This window comes from Zootermopsis nevadensis, unplaced genomic scaffold (assembly GCF_977971745.1).
Source record: "Zootermopsis nevadensis isolate Lab colony 2312 unplaced genomic scaffold, Znev_1.0 Znev_ptg000004l, whole genome shotgun sequence".
Taxonomy (NCBI): Eukaryota; Metazoa; Arthropoda; class Insecta; order Blattodea; family Termopsidae; genus Zootermopsis; species Zootermopsis nevadensis.
This window is the reverse complement of record NW_028259136.1, coordinates 1472667-1489536: the sequence shown is the minus strand read 5'-3', so window position 1 is coordinate 1489536 and position 16870 is coordinate 1472667. Positions and strand designations below refer to the sequence as shown.

Here is a 16870-nt window from a genome sequence, read left to right as displayed (position 1 = left end):
ATATTATGATTTGTACAGCTCACATATTACTAAGTGAATTAAACTGAGGAATGGGTTTTGAAGATGAAGCTGGGATAAGGGAAAAAGAAAATGCATTTTATGTGAAGGTGATCACTTGAAGTCATTATATGAAAGGTGGAAGCAATATTGAACTAGATTGTTAGTATGGCATGAAGTGGATGACTGTAGGCCAGGATCATTAGAGTTTTGCAGCTGCAGCATGTAATCAGCATATTCATCTCTGCTCTCATTGATGTAGCACTTATTTAGAAATAGAAAACAAGCCACTACAGCTATATCCACAATGGTGGTAGATCCTTTAATGTATCAGGCTGGCGTTTTTCACATCATTTTAATGTTCTGAATTTTAATATAAACCCCAAATACACGTATTACCAAACAATTCGTTCAATTACATAATTTATGAGATACTGTTTCGTAACTGTTACATTTGGAATAAGGTCAACCTCTATTTTGAGCATCAAGATACCTTGCAAGCATTTCACCTGTTAAGCTCGCAATGCATGACAGCCGCAATGTGTGACGTAATATTGAGTTTTCGAAGAGGAGTGTGGGGGGTACGATTTGCTGAAATGGGAAGAATTTGCCGCTTTATTTCAGTGTTCGCGTAAAATACGTACCCCCTTAATGGCAATATTGATTAAATTTTATGCGATGAACTCCAAAATCAAGAATGATTCCAGCTGTTAGTTATGTTTTTGTCTACATAGTCTTAACTTCAGTGGCCTACAAATTTTATTAGGAATTAAAATGTAAATAAATGCTGCGATATCAACGTTTATATTTAATTTTGGGTAAGTGCGGAAAAGATGAGATGAATTATTATAACACACTAACTTCCAAAGTTTTTTATTGCGATGTTTTGTATTTCAGTCACAGGTACGAAAGTTGTTGGTATGAGCATGATATGTCAAAATCATGATTTGAGCCAACTTTATGCTAGTTTAATTGGATCGAAGAAATGGAACTGATGACGACCTCTTCTAAAGAGTATAGTTTATCAGGTTGTGTGAAGATTTTAATGCCTCGTTGAATTTGCATGTTGTTAAGGGAGAGCTTTAACAACCACTGTTGTGAATTGCATGATTTGCAGTTTTTAAAATATAAATTTGATGTGTCTGAATTATATTTTACATTTAAAATTGTAGAACGCAATTTTAAGAACTCAGTTTAGTAGTTTCCTTCGGTACAACAGAAACTGTAGGGGTCTAAAGGTATTCTGTTGTAATGTAAGGTTATGTTCGTCAATATTAAGGCAAGTCACAATCTCAAGTGGCATGTTTTGGTATAATGACCTTAACTGATGAATTATCGTAGTGCAATATGTAAACATTTTTAAGGTGACATTGCATGAAAGTATTTTTTCTCTCTCAAACTCCATGATGCCAGATGGGCTATAGCAGAGTATATGTTTAAGCCTTAACTGCCTACAGTATGTAATTGGTGAACTGTTAAATGATACCAAGCTAATGGCAAGGAATTTTACTGTGAACTTATGCATCTGGATTCATAGCTAAGATATTGAACTTTGTATCTTAAATGCTCTAGTAATACCTGGAAAACTTGTAAAGTTGACAAAGCATTATTAAAGAAATCAGGAAATTAGTGTGAGTTAAGTCTTTGTTTTTTCTCCCCCCCCCCCCCCCAAGATTCTGTTATGTTTATTAAATTAAATTTGCACTTTTCAAATCATACTTTAATTTTTATGTGTACAGATGTTGTTCGCAGAACAATAGTTGTGCAGCGTGGCTCAGGCATTCCTCCGGAAGATGACCACAGGTCTGCGTCACATTGCAACTGAACCAGCTAATCTAAGTAATAAATACTTAAGTATGGACAAGAAACGAAGTCCTTTGCCTCGTAACAAGATCAAGTCTGTCACAGGTGCAGCATCTGATTCTGTAAGTAGATGAGCAACTTATGTGACACGAGTATACTCTCTTCCTTCTCATATGACACACGCATGTAGTTTCAATCTGACAAGTATGATTGAAAGACAAGTTGCTGAAAACATGTTTAATATTGAATGTATGTACTCCAGGACATACAATTTATTTTACTGCTCATTTTCATGTGTGCAATGCTTAATTTCCATGTGTTAGAATTGTATGTACATGTAATTCTAGATTATCCCTAGAATTTAGTATCTAGAGGTATGCTTCCTTTTTATCATGTGAAAATTGTTTGATTTATTTCGCCATGCTCTTAGTTCAAAATATGAAGAAAAAGTTGGTTTTATCCTGTGTCAGTTTAGAATTCAAAAACTATTAGACTGATTTTGATCACATTTTGTATTGGAGATCCTTGGTTGTCCACCTCACCTGTTTACTCTGTGTATTAGAGTACATCAAAAGTTAGTGTTCATGAATTGAAAGTCTAGAGGTGGTAAAAGAGTTAATGCACCAGAATTATGCTGCATATGAATTCTCTAATTTATTTGTTGATGTGTAGTATTGTTTCATGCCAAATGAATCAGAATATAAGATTTAGATATTTGAAAAACAAACAAACAAGAAGGTACTGCAGCTTCCTGTTTACTTCATTAGTATATAGGTAACTTACATCTTTTGCTGCACTAAAGAGATGGTGATAAATATTTTCACATAGTTTGAAATCTTCTGGGTTTGTAAAATACAGGATAATTATTCTAATTAAGATTGACTGGATTATATGTGTTAGCTTTTTATATCTTAATTGCGTCATGTTTGTGTTATATCAATACATATATTTATTTTTCCAGTCTATACACAAAACTTGTTTTAAAATAATGTTGTTTAATTTTTTTTATAACATTTACAATATAAATTGCATTATGTTATATTTTATGGCGCTTTTCTGTGTCGTATAATATTACATCTATCACAGCGCTTTTGATTTTGACAACATGTTTCGATGTTTACCACATCATCTTCAGGCTTATCAATTCATACATTTTTAAAAACTATTGTACATTTTTGTGCATTGCGTTTATTGATTTTTAATTTTCAGTCTTCATCTGAGTTGCAGTTTATCGTCTGTGGATATCAGACGTCCGATACATCACAATACAACCTGATAATGAACATCAAAATGCATACTCCAAATCAAGATGAAGACTGAAAATTAAAAATCAATAAACGCAATGCACAAAAATGTACAATAGTTTTTAAAAATGTATGAATTGATAAGCCTGAAGATGATGTGGTAAACATCGAAATATGTCATCAAAATCAAAAGCGCTGTGATAGATGTAATATTATACGACACAGAAAAGCGCCATAAAATATAACATAATGCAATTTATATTGTAAATGTTATAAAAAAATTTAAACAACATTATTTTAAAACAAGTTTTGTGTATAGACTGGAAAAATAAATATATGTGTTAGCTTGTTTGGAAGTAGTATTCAGTCTTCTGTCTGTGGACAAATAATGTTTGATTTGTAGCTGGAGAAGGAATAATATTCTAATCACTGTTCAACAGCATTAAAATTACCCATAATATTTTGGCAATATTTGATGTAAAGTAAAGTTTGTCCCACTATATGCCATGTAGGCGTTTGAGGGAGAGGAGGTATAGCTCCTCTCTTCCTTGACCTTGGCACTAGATGGGGGTGAGTGGTCAGCATCACGCCCCGGTCGGCTTTACCACCGGGAAAGGACCCCGGTACCCATTGTAGAGGAGGCTGGGTGGGCCCCAGAGCCGGTCTGGACGCAGAGGCTAGAGGAAAAATCCTCTGCCCCCATCGGGGATCGAACCCCGGCCGTCCAGCCCGTAGCCAGTCACTATACTGACTGAGCTACGCCGGCTCATCAATATTTGATGACAAAGTAATAAAGAGATTGTTACAGATCAATTTAATTTTTACTGTACTCTACATTTTTCTTTCCTTCATGCTTAATTCCACTGTTTTGATGTTCAGCATTTATTCTGATTATTAGGAAGGCAGTTTGGAGAGCAACAGTCTGTCTGCTGACTCAAATAATGATCACTTACCAAAAACACCACCAAAAGACAATGCAGGTAACTTTGTCTTTATCTGTTGTGAATGGAACATACAATTTTTCTGATAATTAGATGTAACATAATTAAATATTGTTAGATATTTAGCTTGAAAATGGTACTAATTCTTTCATCAGTATGCAGGTATTTTTACATTTTCTGGTATTTTAACACCCCTTTAAATTGCAACTGTTATTGGTGTGAAAATGTTACTCCTGATGGTCTGTGAAAATCTAAATGAGAACACCCATTTACCTCTGTGTCTTTATGAATTTTGTCAGAATATGTACAGTTGTTTTCTCAGTGTGATGATGGCAGTGGACTTTTAGGAGTGGGTCATGTTCAATGTAAAGTTTTTCTTTCTTTAAATTTAGCAAATCATTCAGTTTCTAGTACAGCTGGGAGTTTCTTTTCCAAATGGAGATTTAAGAATGTTGGATGCTCCCAGTTTTTACCCAGATCTTGATGTGTGTACATTTCACATTACAGTGCAGTAACCACTATAAACACACTTCTTGAAAATGGTGTTATACTTAGTACTGTTACAAAGCATTGAGTTCCAGGTGGGATGAAGTCAGAAACTGTTGCCAGCATCAGAGGTTTATTATTTCTGTAATGTGTGTGATTGACATTACAACAAATTATTTCAGAATTTTATAGCCAGTCCTCATGTAATATTTGAGACCTTTATGGTCCAGTGTTAGACATGACTTTCTCTATCAATACAAGTAGAATTTATATACTTCTTAAGAGAAGGTCGTTTTGCATAAAACTGATCATCATCTCAATTGCAGTGCTGGTGTGGTCAGATATCTTACATTTACTCATGAATGTATGTTGTGATTAATAGTGCAGAGCTTTGAAATTTATATGTAATTTACTTTTTGATCAAATATTTCTAACAACAAATTAATTAGATTTTTCATCAAAGAAAGGACATTCATATTAACTTGAAAGAGTTAAAATTTAATTTCTCTTTTCAAACATGATTATACCTTATTTTTTAGCAAAGAAGCGAGGTGCCAGACGAGGATCAGAGTGGGAGATTTTAGAAGGTCTGAAAGATGGGCAGAGGTTTGATAGGAAACCAGACATTTGTACTGGTTACCTGCACAAGAAAAGGAAATGGCCTCTCAAGGGCTGGCACAAAGTAAGTTAAAAATAACATAAATTTGGAACTACTACCAGCATTGCCTTCTTACTGAATCTGAGGGAACTCAAACCTGAAATAAACAGTTTAAAACAAATTTCTCATTACTCTTATCTTACATGTAGATTTGTGGCAGAAGGAAGTATATAATGTGTTTGTAAAATGTGTTATATCATGGCTTATGTGAATTGGGAAATGAGTGTATGAATTGGTGTGTATTAAATGTTTCCTACATGCTAACAATTAAGTTTTTTTATTAAAAAGAAAGATTCATAGTGTGGTGAGTTGTTTCCTACATGTTTGGATTTTGCTGTCAGTGGTCATTAAACAGAGCTAGTTGCCAGCTATTGAAGCCATTTATTAGATAATTTTGTCCAAAAATTATAGACATTTATTATTATTACTGGTGGAATTTATGGAAAAAATATATTTCTTAATTGTATAATTGCTAATTTATAGTTTTGTCTTGCTTCCCTGTGTAGGTGGAAGCTTTTCAAAGAAAATTGGCACCTAAGATATTTCCAGAATGTCTCCTTATTATTTCCAGTCTCTGAATCTAATTGAAATAAGAAAAGCATTTCTTGTCTGAGTCTCTGTATTTTTGATAATATTTACTCATCCAAGAAAGTGAAAAGACTTGGGGTTACTGTAGGAGCAGTCACATCCATCCTTACCTATCTGCCCTACTTACTGTTTTCAACTGAATCCATCACTTGTGAAGGTGGAATTTTCAGTGGTATCTGAAATGTTGGCAGTCAGTCTTGTTCCAACTCAGACTTGGTAACTCAAATTCATTGGATACTGACCATGTGATACAGTGAAACCTCGATGCATCGTTTTCAGCGGGGGTGGGAAATAAAAACGATGAATGCGGGAAAACGATAGATGCGGGAAAGCATTAAAAATTTAAAAAAAACAATGTTTCTCTTTCAAAGTTACTTCTTTTTACCAAAAAAGTCTTTAATGGACAACTGGTTTGTCGAAACTTTACGTTTTAGACCAAACAGAACACTTTCCACGTTCAAAATGTTTTCCTCGTCACGTTCACTAATATTAAGCGCATAAAAGAACGACTTCACTTTCGCCAATGCAGCGTGTGCTTCGGCAAAACTCGGCAAAGCTTCGGGCTCGCATTCGTCGTCTTCGTCTTCCTCACCACTCCAACCCCCTTTGCGGACAATAACAGGAAGAATGGAAATACTATTACTGCCGAACTCAACGAAACGTAGCTGTAGAAGACCCTGAACCGCTGGAAACGAGATGAACCAGAAGAATGAAAAGTGCCGCCAGCCTTTCCTTTGTACTTGTAATAAAAGCATTTGTGAAGAAATTCACACTGCACATGCCATCTGGCATCGCTGGAACGAAATATGAGTGCACCCTAATTAAAATCGTAAAATTTCTGACAATGAGCACCGCCATTCACTCCAACTATCACCCCTGCACCGCTGACCCTCATTCCAAAAGAATGTGCTGGTTGGGCGACATAACAGGTTACCACTACTGTGTATTCCAAAAACATTGTGCGTCTTTCGGTATTAATTTATCTCAAAACCCAGCATTTTAAATTCTCAGAAACGATCATTGCGGGAAAATTGTGGGCCGGGACTAAGATTTTTGAACGATCGATGCGATAAAACGATAGTTCGAGGAACGATAGAAGCGGGAAAATGTAACATTATTTTATATGGGATGTATTCGGGACCGAACAAAACGGACGATGCATCCGGGAAAACGATAGTTCCGGGAACGATGGATAGAGGTTTCACTGTATTATGAAATTCTGATAATTATGTTGAAAAAATGGCTTTGTTATTTCTTTGCTTTTAACATTTTGTACGTTTAGTGTTACTCTCAATAATGATCTGTATTCAGTGCTTGAAGTGAAATAACAGGGTATTGCAATGTGTTTTCTTTTTTTTCTGACTAGGTTAACATTAATTGTTCTACTGTTTTTCATTTCATTGTGTGTAATATTTGTAACTGAATTAACACCAGTAAAAAAACATGTTTGATTGCAAACACCCCCCCCCCCCCCATTCTTGGCAGTGTGATTTCAAATAGATACTGAATTATATAGTTTAATTTAAGTAATGAGTTACTTAACTCTGATCTGAGTGAAAGAAATTTTATGTCATAAAATTATGCCCAAAGCTTTTTAATATGGAAGTCAGGAAAATAAAGATTCAAGGCTGATGAAATATATTTCCTACCATATGATGTTATGTCAAAAATTGGGCTACAGAAATGTGTTTTTAACACTGTCAGACACTTAACCTGATTTATTATTTTATTAAATATATATTTTGAATTTCTTGTAGCGGTACTTTGTAGTTGACAAAGGAATCTTGGTATATGCCAAAGGCCCAGGAGACATTGCAAGGGGTAAGATTCATGGTTCAGTTGATATTGGATTATCTGTTATATCAACCAAAGCAAAACGAAAGCGACTTGATATAGATGCTGAAGAATTCATCTATCATCTCAAGGTAAGTGTCTTATTTGTTCTTTGATGTTTAGCTACTAATAATTTGATGCAGGATGTGGCTATATTGCTGAAAATAGTACTTGAGCTGAAAAAACTCAGGCTTAATTAGTATTAACATTAATGAGTAGTCTTAATTATAAATTAAGATTTCTGTTTTACTTATGTTTTGTATTACTGTGCAGATGTTTGAATTTGACACAATTCATATCTGGGTAGCAAAAAGTAGAACTATTGTTAATGTAATTTGAATATAAGTCTAGACAAAAATTCCCAGTTTTACAGTTATTTTGCCCTTTAAATATAACAATATAAACCATCACTGGCTCTGGGAGATGACTTGGTTTAGTAATTACTGCTGTGCTCAGCAGTAAATTTGTTAAAACAGAATAGCTATCCTGTTGTTAGATGAGTTGGAAACAATGGGTGTGTTAGAGATATAATAGAGATATAATTTGTTCCAGATATTATTTACAAATGATATATTCATTAAAATGTAAACAGTCCAAAAGATTACAAACCTGCAGTTTTTCTCAGAAACCGTTTGACAGCATTCAACAAAACCATCTTTTTCATTTGGTTGACACAGATCTTATTTAAATGTAGACAAGGTACTAGCATGACACATCACATCTATGATTTTCAGTTGAATGTATATTCCTTCCCTCATTGTGCATACAAAGTTGCATTATGAAAAGGACAGATATTTGCATTTTTGTTGGATGATGAACTAATATATATATTTCTATGCAGTTGTTTTCTTTTACCTTTTTCACTTGAGATATCACATATGTATACATTGATTGATAAAAATGTGTACTTTTCATTAATCTAATAAGCAGTAGCTTGTATTTACAGTGAACAATGCCTAAAATGTGTGTGTTGTATAAAGTTACAGTCATGAAATTCACTTTGAAATAAGCATGATAAATTCATAAATGTACAGCAGTGTTATGGTGCTATGAAATGTACAAAAGATGCATTGAGGATGTTTTGTTGTCGTGAATCTAGCAAAAAATTTTGACAAAGAATTAAATTTTGTATTCATTACCTATTAAGCTGGAAATTTTAAATGAGGAAGTTTCTTGGATTGAAAGTGTGTTGAAATAAAGATGTATTATTCAGATTATCCTAAACAGTGAATACCTGTTTGAACACAGGAAGTATAAATCTTGTTTTTACTTAAATCTTGGGCTATCACATTCACAGAAAGTTAAAATGATTTTGTGTGTAAACAGGCTAAGACTCTTGAGTCTTTTCTAAAGTGGGTAGAACAGCTGAAACAGCATCGACTATATCGACAACATCTTCTCACATTTGGTACAAAGGATTTACCTGTAATAAGAGCACAAGGCAGTAATGCAGAGGGCGACAGCTCTAATCGCAGCAGTAAGTATTTTTATTTGTTGAATGAAATAATAGTGATAAAGTCTTAATCTTTGTTTCTTTACGCACATTTGGTTTTTAAGATTTAATGGAATTAGGTTATGAAGCAACAGGATTCAGAATTATAGACGTATGAATTTAAGATTTAGTGCTTATAGAATCAAAATCCATTGAAGTTATAAAATGAGCTATAGTTGAAATACTTGAAAATAATGAAGTTTTAGCTTTTGTGGTCTGCTGTTAGCCAGCCAAAGTACTGATTTCCAAGGGAAAGAGTTAGCATTCTTTGTCTACCAAACACAGTTTTTGTTAAGATATGTCATTGTTATCATTATTATTGTGAATTAGATTTGAAATGCAATTCTTAAGATTTAATTTTAGGAATTTTTAAAATGTAACTATGAAAGATATTAAACCTCATTGCTGTTATGCTTGAGTGTTAAAGACTAATCTCTCCATTACATCCACGGACATAGATGGTCTCTTTTTCCTTTGGGTTGAGATTCATGATGTACTTTTGGATTACAGAAATTTTCCATTTATTTGAAATATTGCAACCATGTTATTTGATATTTTATTATTGTTTTAATATTAAATAGACATTTTGGATGGAATAACAGTGACAATCCCCGTCCTTCTTGAATGAAGAATGAATTACCACCATATTCACCCACCCAGCCTCCTGTGTTCTTTCCCTGGTGTAAAATAGAGCTGGGATGTGATGCTTACTGCTCAACTTGCATCTGGTGGCGGGGTCAAGAAGAGTAGCAACTATACCACTTCCTTCCCCCCTCCGCCCAATTATATCTTCGGTGTGTAGTGAAACAGCTGTACCTTATTTTTCCTATAATAACCTTTAATATAAATGCCAAGCATATTCAGGCTAACAGTGAAGGCAGCATGTGTAGCTAGTTTACAGTGTTAACCATTTCTTTATTTTTCAGAGGTAGCTATGACTCCTCCAGAGATTGTACCAAATCGTGATGGCTCTTTACCAAGGAATGTGAAGCCCTGTTCTCCTCCACCTAGTATTTTGGGTTCTGGGGCAGGTGCAGGCAGTCGGTTAGCTGCCTGGGTCATTGACTCTGCACCACCACTGGAAACACTCAATAAAGAGTTGGGACAGGTTTCACAGAACATTGTGCAGCTAACACGAATCTTGGAACAGATAGAATCAATACCGACCATTGATACTGAGGTAATATAATGATTTACTTTTTTAGCATACCAAACAAAGTAAAATATAGTAGAATTACATGTACCCCACTGTGCTTAACACACCTAAATTTAGTGCATGAAGGGCATTTAAATTCACTGCCCTGACAGCATCAAGATGATGTGACAGAGGATTGATACTCATATATTATATTAGCAATTTTGATTGTCTTTAAACCTATTTAAATTTATATTATTTATTCATTCATTGAAATTTATACATGCACAGGAAATTTGTTTTCTGTTAAAAATTAAGATTTGTGTAACTTATTCTGTCTGTGTTATATGTTGATTTTAGTTATTATGCATTACACTTACAAAAGGTTTTATGGTGCATGTTTTTGCAGCTTGCAAATGAAGGCTTTTCTCCTAATGTGAAAAAGGACCGTAAGAAATTTGGTCTTCGGAAGAAAAAGAGTTCCAAAGGAAGCTCTGTAGATTTGACTGGTTCTAGTCCCAACAAGACTACTGAACCTGAATCAGCATCTCCACTGTCAGTCAGTTTTCCTGGCACAGAGGTATTTGGATGATTAGAGATTTAATTTTCTCTGTGATGTTCCTGGCTGTTGTCATTTCCACTGAGGCTGTTACTTTTGCAAATATTTAATCATTCATCTGCTATCATACAACATTTTTTATGTTCAGACCCAGTCTTACATTTTAATTGGTCCACTGTTGAATGTCCCACAAGAATGTTTCTGCTTTCATGGGTATTCTTATCACAAGACCAATGCCATCTAATCTTAAAATATCTTTTTTTTTAACTTTTTTTGCACAGTTTGTATAAATTTCAATCTGGTGCCTTGTAAAATTATAAAAGGAAAATATACTTGATGTAGTGCAGTTTGTGTAGCAAGTCAGGACAGGGGCCAGATGATCAGCCAGTGGTTTGAAGCATGTCACCCAGAAGTTTAAATGTATGAACTTGTAAAGATTTTACAAATTCTTGTCATATGGAGACACAATAAAATATTTAATTCTTAGTAAAACCGTTACATATTCATCAAACACATCACTGTGTTAAAGTGTGTAGTTACCAACTGTTAAAAATAATTTTGTAATTTTTTTCATATACTGTTTATGCTTTGGTGATTGTAAGGTGAGTTTAATACTTTTAGGTATTTATTTATGCATATGGAACAAATAATTAACAAAGTTGTTGGTGTAAGTTATTTTTGTAATTGGTTGTGTTGACAGACGTGTTCATTCATGGGCCTCAGTGTCTCATCCATCCAGCAGCAGTCTACAACTGGGGGCTTGAGCAGCAGCAACACTTCACTTCCTACAACAACACTGGCTGCAAGACCTCAGAGCCTACCAGGGCCTGAACACCTGCTTCCTCTTGCAATGAATGCTGTAACTACTATTAACAACACTGCAGCACTTACACTATGCAACTTAGACACCAAACCATCAGGCACTCCAGATAACCAGATTCGGGAAGATTTTGCAATATTAGCCAAAGAAAGTAAGTTATTCCACTACTTGTTCTCCATGTTGATTTAGATCAAAATCAGACTCTTATAATTTCAGAATAAATTGTTTTATAGCTATGTTAATTGCATTACTAGCTCACTGTTAAGAACAATATCTCCTGTTCCCAGAATAAGAATTCCTCCCACATAGAGAGGCGTTAGTTGAGTGGAATATGAACTCATTTTGAAAGTAAGTGCACACACTTAATTAAATTTCTGTGAAATGAAAAATCATGATATGTAAAATAAAACATTGCTCTGTAGTTAACCCTTTGAAGCCAAATCTTGCCCAATTAATGTTTAAATATTTAGTGCTTGCTGCAAAGAAAACACAATACTTCTCCATTACAGGTATAGACCAGTTAATGCTGATTAAGGAAATAATTGCTGTTTACACAGAATCCATGAATACAAAATGAAGAATTACTTATTGTTAAAGCAGATGATATGTATATTTACCACTGGGTTTTAAACATCTAAGCATGTGCACTGTTCCTTACTTTTTTCTTTCAAAATCATGGTACATGTGGTATTTAAGGATTATGTTTCCATTGCAGTCCTACATCGTAATTGATATTGGTGCAACTGTGCAAAGTTCAGTTTTCATTGTAATTATGTGAAATATCAAACTGAAGATAACTGGCATAAGTTAGCAAATATTTGTGTATATTTTTCTTTTTTTGTTGTTGTTAATGACATAGTATTTTTCAGGCATGTTAAGCACTTTATGTCACAGATTTCTTAAAAAAACATAAAATTTAAATTGTGCATCTAAAGGTAAAGTTGTCCCTGGTATGTAACCACACACCATGCCATGCAGATTAATAGCTCCACACGTTCTTAATCTTGGCACTAACTGGAGGTGAATTGTTTGCTTAATGCCTCAGCAGCTTTACTTTTAAGAAAATAACCCTGATTCCCATTGTATATGAGGCTGGTTGGATCACCAGAGACCATCTGGATATTGTGATAAAGGACTTCAGTTTGTATTGAGTAAAATCAGCTAAAAACTCCTTAGATATCAGGTATAAATGCCATTTTTTCATCTTGGAGATGGTTATCCTACAAACTTATAAATCAGGATTTAATTTAAAAAAAATATAGCAAACACTTGTCACATAAGAGTACACTAACCTACTTAAAATGGCAAACTGCAGTAAAGGATATTCCCACTACAGTGTATTATAACATTAGTGCACTGTCATACTGTATTCATTTACATTCTTACTTTGCAAGTGATATGCTTAAAACGTTTTATTGAACTTCTTGGTAAGTATGATTTACATTTTCCCTAATGTTGCAGTGTAGTAGCAGTTCAGTTGGGTTCATTTTTCTGCCCCTTGGTTGACTACCTTGGGTAATCTTATTATTTTTCTCAGTGACAGCAGGAAATGTCGAAAAATGTCTTGAAATATATCAAGGCTAGTTCTAATTTTATTGTTGATAATCATCCTGTTACTCCAGTTTTTAAGGTATATAGTTCATAAAATGCCATTAATTAAAGCAAGAAATAAATTTAGTATTAATTTTATTCATTTACAATTTGTGTTTTGTGTTCACAGTTAATGGTAGCCTAAAGATAGTATTGTACACACTGACTACAGAGCGTGACCGACTGAAGACTGCATTGGAGTCAGACAGTACCTTTCTTTTGAACCTTGGGGCTTCCATCCCTTCATCAGCTGCTACTGGCAATATGGTAGCTAGTCTGCGAAATTCTCTTAATCAGGCTCTGCAGCAGAATGCTGACTTGCGCTTGAGACTGGCTCGTATCCATGACACAGCAGATCTCAGTGATATTTCTTCAGTTGGACCTGCCTCTGAAGTGGTGAGTTTTACTTCTCACTGGATTCATCAACTGGAGAAGCATAGTTCCCAGAACCAAGCCATTCCTGCTAGACATCAATCCAAAAAGTGGATAAAAACTGTGAGTCTTGATGCCTTCTTTTATAGACATTTTTTGAAGAGTGAAGCTGGAATATGTTGCAGAAAGTGATCATATGCAGAAATGAAAGTTTTACAGAGTTCTCCAAGTTTAAAAAACTCCTCTGATTTATTAATAAAAAGTACCTTAAATTCATACTTATGTTCAGAGAGGACTTGCATTAAGAGTCTAATGAAGGGCATGTCATGTGTTAAAACCATGTTTGGCTTCATTGTATGCTTAAAACTTATATTAATTCAACTTTATGAAGGAAGTCTGAGTAAATTTTGTTACAGCTGCTCTTGTCCTCAGTAATGTGTAGGACAGATTTTTTTTAAAGAATAGTTTGATTCAAAGTGATCAAGAAACAAAATGAAGTTTTCATAATGATCATATGAGCACTGAATTCCGAGTCACAGACAGTAGATCACAATAACTACAAAGAATTATAAGGCAGCAGTTGTCTTTGACACTTTTATCTTGTAACCAGTAGGTGCACACACTGCTGCAGCATCTACATGACTGTTGGTATCTCCCAGGATGTGAAGCCACACATTCTGTTGTTAGTAACTCAGGAGGTATTACAAAATATTTGTTATTGGGACTGTCTTTTATTCTAAAAGATTTACTTCATGCCTTAACCTACTGATAAATGTTTCATTTGTTAGGTTTGTATTTTATTTCTGAAAGGTAGTTTACAAATCAGCCATGCCATACTTCTAAATCTGAAGTTATGATATTCTGTTAGTGAAAACCTTTAAGACAGAAAACTCAGTGGGCTTTGTCTTTGGTAACCTAACCCACAAACTATGTGCCACTTAAATCTAATTTTAATATAGAATGCGTGTACACACACACACAGTTTATTCCTGATACGAGAATCCTATGTTGAAATACATATTTCATTTCATTCCAGTGATTGTATTCACAGTTAATTGATATAACAATAAAATACTGCTGTGTGTAGACAGTGCATTCATATCAATATTAATCCAATATTGATAGCATTTTATCCATTTGTATATACTGATATAGACAATCAGAAGTAACAGAATAAATCATTCAGCTGGGCTTTCTATTAGTTTGGTTTGTAATGTAATATAAATACTTGTTATTTTCAGCTTCAGAAACCTCTTCATGCTTCGCTATCATACAGCTCATCTTGCATTAGTGCGTCTGAATTCTTTGATGCAGAAGAATACCAGTTACATCAGGATAGGCAAGGGGGACGTGATGGTAGTGATACGTCATCTGAAGCTTGTAGCCTTACTAGTGAAGAGGGCAGTGTCAGCAGTGAGAATAGTGAAGTGGGTACAGAGTACACCCCAGCACAGAGTCGTAAGTATGATCTAATTCTGCATGAATTTAATTCTGAATGTAATTTCATTTTTTCTTTTTGAAGTCATAAAGGATATATAATTTATGGCTGAGGGTTGCATAAAGAGGGTAAAAAGTTTCTGTTTTTAAAATATTTATTTTTATATACACCTAACTTTTCATTGGTGAGATTTTATGTGACCAATAGCTAAAATTGTTCAAGTCAGCATATTATATTTATTAATAAAAACTGAATATGCTGATGGAGGTAAATGTTCAAATTTAAGATTTCTTGTTTGTTTGAAAGAATAGGATTACAATGAATTATTAATGCTAATTTTTTAATACTTGTATTTTTCTTCTTCCAAAGACATTTCAATTTTTTGTGAGTCATCTGTTTATTGAAGTATATGGTCCATTGTATTTCGAAAGAAGCTTCTTGAAAGTGTCCATAAATTTTTGTATAAAATTTATTTTTAATATTGTGGTTCAAAAGATTCGTATGCAACCCTTAGTACTTTTAGTCCATGGGCCAAGTTTGTGTGTGTGTGTGAATGTTTAATGGTTTTAATTTCAGAATGCACATGTGTCATAAATCTTAAATTTTTAAATAGCAGTTTTGGTTCTCATTTGTTTCTTTACAATAAACTTTATGCATTTGAGTTTACACTGTTGCTTTGTGAACTGAAATCCAGATGTATTTTCCTTATATGCTTGCACTTGCAGTCACCAAGAAAGCAGGTAGTATGTGGTAGGAGGAATTCAAAGCTGAAAAGATAATTCTCTGCTCTGACTCATAGTGGACATTCATGATCTGATCTGGTGATGGCAGGTATTGCATTAATGGCAACTAGCCTAAAACAGATTTACGGACTAATGGTTTCAAAAGACTTACTACACGAAGGATTTATTACACTTTAAACTGGCCATTAATGGTCTTCATATTTTCCAGTGTGACCCATGCTCTGATAAGGTTGTATACCCCCAGATCATCTATTGTCTGTATCACACAATAGCATAATGTCATTGGATATTTTGTATTGCCTGATTTTAATGTATCTTGATTTTGAAATATATACATTTGTAGCTCCAAGCATTGGTTAATTTGCATCAAATAATTCCTTTCAAAGAGGTTTGCGTGCAGAAAGGAAAATAACTTTGGTTTGTGGCAAGCCAGAATAGCTCAGTCATTTTAGTGTCTGACTACAGACTGGACAGCTGGGGTTTGATCACTGGTAGAGACAAGCCTCTGTGTTTAGACTGGCTCTGAGGTTTACCCAGCCTTCTATCCAATTGGTACTCGGGGTGGGGGGTCCTTTCTGTGGGGTTAAAGTGTCAGCAGTGTGTAATGCTGACCACTTACCCCAATCTAGTGTCTAGGTTAAGCATAAGACAGCACTTATCATTGGAAGGGAATGAATTTGAAGTGATTTTTAACAAGTTTTAAATATTGATTGACATAAGTTTGTTGAGGCTGTGTTGTAGTTATTAATCCAAGGGTCTTATGAAATTGTGGATATAATATATTAAGAACTGGTTAATGACAAAGTGCTTTTTAATTACAATACTTGATCCTATGCAATAACATCCCTTCATACATTCAATTCCTTTCTTTTACTGTCAAGTATAATATTATTGATGCACTTCATATTCAGTTTTCATATGTTTCTAGTGGCTGAAGGAACTGGGGCTTCCAACATGAAATGTATGACAGGACGACGTACCAAACTATCTGCGCCAAGACCTGACACTGAAGGGCTGTCTCTCTGGAACCTGCTGTGCAAGAACATTGGCAAAGATTTGTCACAAGTCTCCATGCCAGTTGCATTAAATGAACCTCTCAACATGTTGCAGGTAATTTTTACTGTTGCTTTTTTATATTGGCTTCTTTCTAACATAAAGTGGGTTCTGTCAA

General features: G+C 34.3%; 1 protein-coding gene across 5 annotated transcripts in view; it reads left to right on the top strand.

Moving 5' to 3' along the window:
- The first annotated feature begins 165 nt into the window (after window positions 1–165).
- LOC110827104 (oxysterol-binding protein-related protein 6) overlaps window positions 166–16870 on the top strand; it is a 34581-nt gene continuing 17876 nt past the window's right edge. Inside the window, exons 1-13 of one of the 5 annotated variants that reach the window (XM_087342824.1) lie at window positions 166–815; window positions 895–1025; window positions 1750–1922; window positions 3943–4024; window positions 5011–5153; window positions 7475–7642; window positions 8877–9027; window positions 9969–10222; window positions 10587–10757; window positions 11437–11707; window positions 13277–13641; window positions 14760–14976; window positions 16628–16809. In XM_087342824.1, coding sequence (XP_087198950.1) covers window positions 1791–1922; window positions 3943–4024; window positions 5011–5153; window positions 7475–7642; window positions 8877–9027; window positions 9969–10222; window positions 10587–10757; window positions 11437–11707; window positions 13277–13641; window positions 14760–14976; window positions 16628–16809 — 2136 coding nt within the window. In that variant the 5' untranslated portion in view covers window positions 166–815; window positions 895–1025; window positions 1750–1790. Of the gene's footprint in view, window positions 816–894; window positions 1026–1736; window positions 1923–3942; window positions 4025–5010; window positions 5154–7474; window positions 7643–8876; window positions 9028–9968; window positions 10223–10586; window positions 10758–11436; window positions 11708–13276; window positions 13642–14759; window positions 14977–16627; window positions 16810–16870 lie in introns of all 5 variants that reach the window. The other 4 variants (XM_087342823.1, XM_087342825.1, XM_087342822.1 and 1 more) reach the window with 4 other exon arrangements.